Source organism: Strigops habroptila, chromosome 1 (assembly GCF_004027225.2).
Source record: "Strigops habroptila isolate Jane chromosome 1, bStrHab1.2.pri, whole genome shotgun sequence".
NCBI lineage: Eukaryota > Metazoa > Chordata > Aves > Psittaciformes > Psittacidae > Strigops > Strigops habroptila.
In genome coordinates this window covers 89,094,766-89,105,566 of record NC_044277.2, presented here as the reverse complement: position 1 = coordinate 89,105,566, position 10,801 = coordinate 89,094,766, and the positions used below count along the sequence as shown (strand labels likewise).

The window sequence follows — 10,801 nt, the reverse complement described above, 5'->3', positions numbered from 1 at the left end:
TTCAGTTTGTGAAGATGTCACCTCTCCTGCACCACACATGGACCCCTTAGCTTATTTCCACTGCTTGAAACACTGAAACTGGTCAATAAAACTGAACAGAGTCGAGAAGGCAGCAATAGCAGCACATGTGTGAACATGTCATTTTTGACAATATTTCATTTAGAAAATAGGATAAAAATGAAGAATTTTAATATTTTAAGAAAGATTATTTTGATTTCAGATGCCAAATATATCTTTATTAAAAATGGGAAAAGAAGCAGGACATTTTCAATAAGCTTTGATAGTTTAAATAAGTGTTTTATAAGAGATATAAGGCTTTATTAGCATTTAGAACAAAAATCAGGCATGATTGAAGCTGTGTAATTTTGTGTTTATTTCACTGAACACAAGCGTCTTCTCCTCCCCAACCTTTTTCTGTTCTGTATCAGTGGCAGGTTTGTGATAGGGTCAGTACCTCCTGCCCTGCATGATTTCTGCCCTTTCCCAAGCCAACCTAAATCAACATTTGCTTATCTATTCCTCCCTAATAGATCTCTGGGGAGTTGCCACAGTTAGGCGGTGGGGCAACATTGATCTCTTTTTGGCACACTGTGTGGAGGATGCGGGGCTTCAGATCAGAGAACTTCAACTGAAAATATGAGTAAGTGCTGGGCTATAGACCGAAAACTTTGTAAAACACAACAGGGTCACGTCAGGATCACAGCAGCCAGCCCATGACCCTGTCTGCTCCCAAACCAGCTTGCCAGCTTGCCATCTGAATTGAATCTTCACAACAGTTTTGCCAAAGGCTGATGGCCATATCCACATAGACGCCTAGGGCAGTGGTGGAGCAGTGTTGCTCAGCTCATTGCCCAGAGAAGTTGTGGCTGCCCCATTCCTAGAATTGTTCAAGGTTAAGTTGGACGGGACTTTGGGCAACCTGTTCTAGTGAAAGGTGTCCCTCTCCATGGCAGGGGGCTGAAACTAGGTGATCTTTAAGGTCCCTTCCAACCCAAACCATGCTGTGATTCTATGAATCTCTTCCCCATCTCAGCTATTTCATCCGCAGCTCCCTGCCGTTGCTCGCCACCATCTCCCGATCCTCTTTGCACTCCATCGGCTCCCGGTGCGGAGCCCTGAGGAGCCCCTGGCGCCGCCGCCGCGGCGATGCCACCTGGAGCCGGGGTCCGGGATCGGTCCCTCCCGCCCTGTGTCCGCCGGCGGGGGCGGGCGCGGCGGAGCCGCGGAGGAGGCGGTGCCTTATAGCGCGGGCGCGGCGGGCAGCGCCGGCAGAGCCGAGCCGAGCCGAGCCGGCCGATACCCTGGACAGCGCCCCGCCGCCGCCGCCACCGCCCCGCCGCCATGGTGAGTGTCCCCCGCCGCCACCGGGGACCCTGACCCCCGCTCCCCTCCGTACCCTCCCCCGGCCCGCCCCCCGCCCGCGGCTGACTGACTGCTCCTCGTGCTCCCTGCCCCCCGTTCCTACGGGTCCCATTCGGGCCGTGGCGTGGGTTTGGGGTATTTTTGGGGGGGGGGGCGGATGCTCTGAGCTGCAGCCGCACCCACCCCATGGCGATGCACTCCGCGGACCAGGCGGCGGGAGGGACGGGCCGTGGGGGGACGGTCAGATGGGGGAACAGGGCGGCGGGAGCGAGCGATGTGCACCCCCCGCGCAGGCGGTCCTGCCGCCTTTCCCCACTTACCCCACGGGTTTCCCTATTTCGAGGTGCGCTTGAGTGTGTTACATAAACGGCTTATTCCTGGAGGTATGCTAACAGAACATCTTGGCTTAGCCACACAATCTGTAGCGGAACACTTTCTTTTCTTCTATGTAATGAGTGAACAATAGAGTTTTACATTGCAGTTCAGCATTTAACAGAGTTACAGTGGAACAACGCAGTCACCTATTTAGCAAGTGGGACCATTTCCCCACAGAACATTGTATCTTTGCAGCCATAGTAACTTTCCCAAAGGAGCTCATCCTGTTTATAAACAGTAATGCATGAAGTGTAAGGCTGACCTGACAATGCAGGACAGTAGCATACAGGTATTTTACAGCCTTAAAGTCTGAGGTACAGTGGGGATGAATAACTTGTCCAAGCTTGTTGTATCAAAAGCTTGGAACATGATTAACAACAGAACCCAGTTTTTCTTTCATACTATTTTAACATCAAAAATACGTTTTACTACTTTTATTTTCAAATGCCTTTGCATCATATATCGTAAATTCTGCCTTCCATACATAAAAATCCATTTGGAATTCCCCCCTACTGCAGCGATTCAGACATGAATAATATTAAAATAGTCTTTCCATGAATTAACGTGAGTTATCTTCCTCACGGTCATGTATCCACCTGCTGTCAGTCTGAACCTGTTTCTCCTATGAGTCTATTTGCAAATCAAATCGAACTTAGGATGATAGCTGTGGAAAGACCCTACTGAATGAAGATCACGAATGGTGCAGTAGTTTATGCTGCCTAGGACCCCCTGAATGACTTTTCCACTACATTATTGAATTCCTATTTCTTATCATGTAGGGTGAAACATAAACACAAAATATATGACTAAATTACTATAACTGCACAAAGCCTAAGTTAACACCAGCCGTTGATAGTGTCTTCCTCACAATATAGTGAAGGCAGTTACGAAGACACCTGGTGTGGCAGAAGGTGATGTGCATTATTTATCAGTAACTGGTACAGCTAACATCCAGGTGCTCAGAAGTGCTGAGTCCACTGAGAAGTTAAAATAGCCTGAACCAATTTAAGTATTTCAGTTTGACTCCTTCCAGGATTGAGATGAAGTCAGTTATATTGGTGCAATCAAGGAAAGATTCATTGGCATACATAGGCGTTGGCAACTTTGTATTTGTGCTAATGGAAATGATAGCTGAGACCTACCCTTAACCTGTTATTTCTGGTTCTTAGAACTGTTTAATTAACATTGAAATTCTTCTTCAAACTGCTGTCAGCAATATCCAGAAATTGCCAGAGCTATGCATGAGCTATTTCTATTAGCAGAGCTATTTCTATTAGCAAGTTCTGCTCTTCTGTATCTCCACTAACTTTGATATTGAAAAGTTGCTGAGATTTCCCAAGCCTTGTTACTCACAGGCATTCTGGGAGGAGAATGGAAAAATTGGGGAAAATCCTTGAGGGGGTATAAAGGCTGAAGGTTGTTTTGTTCTAAAATTTTTAAAGAGTGTCCTTGGAACATTAACTACTGAATCCAAACTCTGAACTTTTGATGAAAACTGTTGCAATGACACGAATGCAGGGTTAAAAGTTACAGCATGTTGATGTCTAGATGGACGTGGAGCTTGGGGTTAGGGGGACACAAGGACATGGGATGATACTGCCAAAGGTATCAGGAGCAAATGAATGACAAACATAGATTTTTCGCCCAAGTGGTGGGAGCAGTATTTTAGCACTCCCTTCTCTAGTGGCGTAGAAATAAGCAGGCATATGTTGCTAGTGTCCCTTCAACTTAACTGAGAGAGTTTCCTCAGCATCCTGGGTGTTCAGTCACTATAATTTGTAGAAAGTAGCAGAAGGAAACATACTTTTTTCCTCTGAAACTTCATTTTGCTGAAGCAGCAAACCATAGCCTTCATCAGGCTTTAAGCGTTTCCTTGGGATCCCCACCATATGAGGGCAACCACAATGGGACAGGGTTCTTCTGTTTATGTAGTTCACTGTAGACCTACTTACTTCAGTGAATCTAGGTCAAATTACACTGGCTCAGGATTTGGCTGCACCCTTGAACTTTAAACCGATTACAAATTTTGATTTGTCAGTATATTTTCCATGGGGTCAAATCCCACTTTTATGGAGTACAAGAGCGTATAACCTTGCACAGTGCATGACAACTAATACTTACAAAGAGGCTAGGTAACACTAAGGTAAGCATAAACATGAGATTGGTGCGAAGCTGTATTTAGTAGGTTCAAGTATCTGTACCCCTACAATAATCCAGTTGCAGAAAGGTTATATAGACAGCAGCTAGAATATTTTTTAAATTCCCTAAGAGACTTTGATAACCAGTGTAATCTGAACTCAGTGAATACAGACACCTGACTCTTCTAAACATTGATAAGTATCATGGCCACCATATCAGGTATGGTGCTTGATATAGGCATACGTTGATTGCAGGACATACAGAAAGGGCCCTAGACAGCAACAAATCTCTCTTCTTTGTTGGCAGTAACTAAAATAAAGCTCTGCCTCATTGTCTTAGAATCATAGAATCATAGAATAGTTATGGTTGAAAAGGACCTTAAGATCATCTAGTTGAGCACTTCCTGAAAGAGTATTGCAAAGACAATATTCCAGCCCCTGAGCATTGACACGCAAACTGGAAGAGAACATCTTCTGTAGGCAGAGATCAATCCAGCACAAATCCATGACTGACATGGGAAGCAGTGCTACAGCACCCACTCCCAACGATATCTCTCCAGCTCCATCAGAGTGAAAAGGCAGCAGACTTCTGCAGCCCTGCCATCCAGAACCACAGCAGCAAGTCAGAGCTATGCCAACTGATACAGACTTAATAACCTACATGCTCAGAAACTGTATGGAACAAAGGAGCATAAGTACTTGCACAGAAACTCAAAAAGACGCACTGAAGCCTTTTGCACAAGATGCAGTTGATTAAAAGAACCCTCTAAGGCCTGAAGCAAGAGTCCAGTGTTTCATTTGCATAGTTAGTTATAGATACCTGCTTATCAAAACCTGTATGCTGGCCTTGGTATTGATCTCTTTCATCTCTGGGAAGATCCTTTGATTCTTTAAGACTGATCATTGTATCTTCATTACAAGCAGTCTGACCTATGCAAAGAAATGGACTCCTGTTGCTCATCAAAATCACTAGATTTTACGCTCATTTAATTTAATAGCATCTCTTGATCTTATTAAAGAAAAAAGTTAATCAGATGCAAACACTTTAAAATTTAACCTCTGACTCAAGTAAGAATTGGGAAAAAATCTGCAGTAGTATTTTCTTTAAGTATTAGTAAACCCCAGATTAATGTAGATATAAAGGGCTGGCTTATTCCCTAATCTAAACCAGCTACCTCAACAGAATCACATCATGTAGGAATTTTTCCTGATGCTTTCATGCCACGCTATATGAGAGTTTTGTTAATCACTGCCTGTAAAACTGATTAAGAAGCTGAGGCATTGATAGACCTCATACACATAGAGCCTGAAGTCCATATTCAGTGATAAAGTGCAACCTGACTTGTAATTAAAGAAGGTAATGGAAAAGTGAGGAAAATTAGGAGGATGAAACTAAGTGTACCACCTGTTGTTCAGAGCCAGAAAGCTGCTGGGATGAGTCTGCCTTCTGAGGCAGTGGTGAAAGGGCATGAGAAGGATTGCCCATCTGCAACAGAGAAGAAACACCTTGTGAGACTGGGGCCTGCAGCTCTGCCACTTTATAAATACCACACTTCAGACTTCAAGCATACCAAATTTGTCAGCCAATTTGTAAGCTCCTGGCAACAGCTGAGCTTATAAATCCATTATCTGCATACACTCCCCATGACTTGCCTTATCATATGCTAAATACATGGGCCACAGGATCTGACAGGCTAAGTCTTTACCCACAAGACTGCTGCACAGCTGACAAGTGGAATTCAGTATGAAATAAAGTGAATATTTATGTCTTCTGTGGGGCTTTTTACCTGCTTAAGTAACAGCAAAAAACACTTGAGTTTTTGAGGACTAGTTATGCTTAGACTTAGGGGGGTAAGAGGGAACAATTTACATCTTCAAGAACATGACAATTAACATTATATTGGCATTAATACAGAAATTATGATATTATATCAATTTAACAACTACTGAGTGATTTTTTAAAAACATTACCGTATTCTAGTTAAGAACTTTTAACTTTCATTGCATTTCCTCTTCCTCGGTCAAAACTGACTGTGATAAAATGGTAAAGGTCAGATGTCACAAATTGAAGGAAATCAAACTCCATGGGGCAGAAATTTCTATATGAACATGTGTAATTAGATAATGAAAAATTAAGACTGTTTATGTCACTGTTGGGACACATTTTGATTTTTCCCACCTAGAACAGCACCTATGAAAATGAAACAGGAAGCACTTCATATTCTGTGTCATTATTTGAAAGTTAAACACAGCAAGAAATAGAAGTTGGAAGTAGGGTGTCCAAGTTTTAAATAAATATCCTAAACCCAAGCATAAGGAAGCTTAACAAAACCATTCTTTCCCAAGTTCGTCAAGGGGTCCTGAAGTATGCTGGTAAGTACTTACCATTCATGAGGCTTTGCAGCTAGCAAAGACGAACTGGTACAGCAACCTAATGGGAGGGAATAACTTACGCACATGAAGAAAAGTCTACAGCTGGTTTTATTTCCCCTATGTGACAATAACTGGTGCAGTTTACAGACATTTTGTGTCATTAGGGCCTTACTGTGCAGCATAGTCATTAGCATTTTTATTTTGTTTTGAGAAAAACATCAGTCTGAGTCTTTCCATGGTATAAGGGATTTAAGCATTTGGGGCTTTAAAATTCCAGTTATACATGGATTAAACTCTAGGATACCTATTATTGGGGTTAAAGGAGAAAGGGAGCTAATTAGCTTGTGCACCCTCTTATCCTGTGCCAGCAGACTGTGCCCTGTTATTCCACACAATTTTTAGAAGTGTTCATTAGCCTGATTTAGGGTTTTAAAAGAGGTAAATTTAGAACTGTTTTGGAGGAGGAGATAGAAAAGAACTTCCATACTCTCTTTTTGTCTTCCTTATTAAACTTGAAAATCAACCGTAATTTCCTTCCCTCTCCCCACCCAGTCTTACTTAATCATGATTGAAGTGCAAAACATGAATTAGCATTTGAAATCCAGGTTTTTGCCCTCAAGGATTTAAGGGAGAAATGAAAAGGAAAAAAAAAAAATAAAAATGAAAAGGCCCAGTTAACAGAACAAGAAGATATCTATTGTTGTTTTGTGTTCTCAAGTGACACTTTGGAAAACACACATCAGATTCTGTTTCTTTATTTCCCTCTATTACATATGCATTTTCACAGCCACATTGAAGTAAAAAAAATACTTTGCTTCTTGCATTTTTCTCTGAGCATGGATAAAACCATTCCAAAAAGAAAAGTGCGTTCAAACTGGCAGGAAATAAATGGTTGGCAAAGTTGTTGAGGGTGATTTCCATGTCAGGGAATTGGCACATCTTTTGGTGGGGCAGTTCTGAATAATACCATCTACACCCTCTCTCTCTCCCATTGCTGGCTGCAGCCAGCCAAGTTATTCCTATTGCAGTTTAAAAGGTGAGGAGTGAGGTTGTGCAAATTCTGCATCTGCTACAAGTTGGTATTTGTGGCAGAACAGTGTTTTATTATGTACACAGTTTTGGTTTTTTTCAGTGCTTGTCAACAATCCATGCAATTCTAGGGGGGGAAATACATGAAGTCTATTTTCTTATTTATATGCTTTTCAATCTATTGTTGAAATCTCTTTGTGTAATAAAAAGTTTAATCAATTTAAGCTGCTGGCTGACTACTCAAAATCACCCTCCTCCCCAAATTCAGAAGCTTGTCTAGTATGAAAAATATCCCATGCAATGCTTGTAGGAACAGCTGCCTCTCTCCTCTCAGCTCTTAGGACTACGTGCCTTCTTAGAGTATCATTTCAGTGTTGATTTGCTGTTACACCAGACACTGTACTTGGTTTAAATCTTAAAATCAGCCCTTCTTATCTGGGAGTACCTCCTTTACTTAACTAGACTTCTGAGATGTACCTTTTTTAATATTGACAGAAGGCTATGCATGAGCCAGACAAAATCTCCATCTTTTTTAGTTTATGGAAGAAAAAAATCTGAGACATCAGAAAACAAGCATATCAAAAACCAGTTCAAATTAAGAAGGTGTTCATAGTTTCCTTTTTTCTTCCCACCTTCTACTGCTGCTGAAAGCAGAAGAGATGTCTTTTAACCTGCCAGTGTGCAGGTGGCTTCAATTTCAGCAGTTATCATCTCCGTCCAAATAGACACTTTATTTTATACGAGTTACTTAAGAAATCCAAATCTCTTCCCAAAAATCAGGTCATTTCATGGAAAAAAAAAAGGTATTAGAAGACTATGGATCCACCCTCAAAAGCATCCTTGGAAATTTTGCCTCTTCAAATACTGGAGCTACCGGCTTTATATGAAGCTTGGTGATTACGAGCCATGAGAAGGTAGCACTGAATCAGTCCACCCCCCAAAATAGACAAGTCAGGTATATCACACCTCTAGTTTTGTGGCATTGTCTTCCATTTCCAGAGCTCTCTTTTCTAGCAGGAAGTTAGTTACATCTCTCCGCTTTTTTAAATTTTATTTTTCTGATATGTGTCAAAAGCATCAGAGGGTGTTCATGCTCCCCTTTAAAAGCTGAGATACAACTTGTCATTTCTCGGTGCTGAAACACATTTGAAGCTTGGCCCAAGAATAGGCAGTTTGTGCAGGGAAATAGAAAAGGTAGCATTTAGCTTTATTCCTCTGCAAAACATCAGTAGCTCTCCATTCCACACTGAAAAGCGATACTGAGAACCTTTCGGGTTTAATACAGTTATTTCTTCCTTACTGCTGGAGACTTTGTAAGCCTGCATTTTAATAGCATCTGAAAAAAAACCCAAAACCCTTGAAAGGTAGAAGACTAGATTAGAGTTATTTTGTTTATAATAACTAAAAGAAAAATCTCACAAATGTCCACCATAGCCTACCCTGGATGGAAAAGCACCACTTTTTTCCCCACTTACATTTACTAAATTAACAGCATAATTTTATCTCAAATTGGGTATCACTGAAATATCCCCTCAGGACTACATTTAATACCTCCCCCCCAAAAAAATAATTTCTTTTTCATCAAGTGGGAAGTCATTTCCTTCTGTTTGCCACACACCTTTGGGAAATGGCAGAATTCAGATCAGAAAGTTTTGATGGGAAGGTGCAAAGTTGAAAGCCAAACCAAAGAACAATATCACAAGGATGAGAAACAATACAGCACTATCCCATTTTGTCTCCAGCTGCATCTTTGTGCATTTAAAAGAGTATAAATATTTCAAAGTTCTGTCTCATTAAACTTTAGGTCTTGCTTCAAACTTTCTATGTGTGCTGCAAGCACTCAAAAATACTCCACAACTCCTGAGCGCTCAGTAGGATGATGAACATCCTGGTAAGCTGAAAACAAAACCATACCAGTCCCTTACTCTTCAGCAGACATGGGGCTTTGTATGCTTTTGTTTCTTTTGAAAGGCGTCTCCTCACCCGCTAGTGCTCGTCCTCCAAGTATGAATGGCATTGGTAAGACACTGATGCAAATGTGAGTCTCAGCAGTTCTCAGTGGATGCAATAGGGTGTTTAAAGTGAAGAAGATACAATGTCGTTGAAGCCATGATGCCATGTAAATTAGCGATAATGAGCTAAATAGAAAAGTACTCACTGCAACGTGGCATTTGTGTTGCAGAAAGCAAAGTGAGATCGTTAAACACCTATGATGCTTCATGCATCAATACAGAATCACAAAAGGTTTGAGAATTTGTTACCCGAAATGATCTTGTGCTTGATTCAATAAGCCAGTTTAGGATATATTTTGATCAACATCCAGTTGGATCAGATCTTCAGGTTAATACTGCAGGTAACTGAGTCTAAATTACTAAGGAGAAATGTGCGTAGTCAGAATGAGCATTCAGTTCACTTAGAGCTCTCAAATAGCACAGTGCTTATACCTAGCTGGGAAAAGTACCAAAGGACATCTACAGACATGACATCCTGGTTTCTTTCTGAGCATCTTCCTAAATGAAATAATTTCAAATAGATGCATTTTCTTTAAAACCAGTAATACTTGCAATTCTTTTATTTTACTTGCTTAGTTAACTCTCACAGCTATCACGCATTTGCTCCCTCCACACATTTACAGATCACACAGACTTAAACAGAGATGTGTATTTCCTGCTATAGTCTGTTTTCCAGGGTAAAGTCTCTTGTTGCTCCGTTTTATCTGTAACACCTTAATTCTCTATTCAATAGCTAGATTTACCACCATTACCTTTGCTATTTCTATCTTACAACATGTTTTGCTGGCAAATAATTATTCTGTGTATGCTAGTTAGTTTTTCTCTTTGCCCCAACCCCTCTTTTTTTTGACAATAGAAGTTTCCCCTTTTATCTGCCTTTAAGGATATCTGTAGTGATATCTAAATCAGTTGCAGGTGCCATCAATGCTACTTCTAACTTGTTCTGTAAAACAAATGTATTTATTACATTTACTCATAAGAAATTGTCATCTCTTCAAATAGTGATTGCCAGTGGCACAGATTTAATGCTAAAGAAGAGATGCTTCTCCTTCTTCGAAATGGTAGCAAAACTAAAGGGACTTGGAGCATCTGCTTCAATTGTTGGAAACCTGAGCTCATGTGGATATTCATTTTCTGGAAAGTGGTACCTGATCGGTGCCTGTGATGTATATCAGGTCTCAGACAGTTCACGTTGACCTTGCCAGCAACTGTTTTCTTTCTGCCTGCTATCTGTCCTCTACAGGGCAGCGCTGAACATCATCGATATTTAACCATCGAGGAAACCAATCTTTTTCCACACAATCTCTATCTTTTTAGTGGCTCCTTGCGCTAAGAATCAATTAATCGTTAAATTAGCCAAGAGAGGTGTGGCAGTCACCGCAGTTCTCATGTAGATGTTACGTCACATGGAAATTCCCAGCTTCAGTGACACTTGATTTTACAGGTCAGCTTAGGCTGATCCTCTCAGATGATCTTCCTGAATGATGAAGAAAGCTGTGTGAAAAGCCTCTA

The 10,801-nt window shown here is 41.2% G+C and overlaps 1 protein-coding gene across 1 annotated transcript in view; it reads left to right on the top strand.

Moving 5' to 3' along the window:
- The first annotated feature begins 1,219 nt into the window (after positions 1 to 1,219).
- Positions 1,220 to 10,801, top strand: part of ELOVL2 (ELOVL fatty acid elongase 2) — a 45,573-nt gene continuing 35,991 nt past the window's right edge. The window contains exon 1 of the mRNA XM_030481553.1: positions 1,220 to 1,344. Within this exon, the coding sequence (XP_030337413.1) occupies positions 1,342 to 1,344 (3 nt within the window). The 5' untranslated portion in view covers positions 1,220 to 1,341. The remainder of the gene's footprint in view (positions 1,345 to 10,801) is intronic.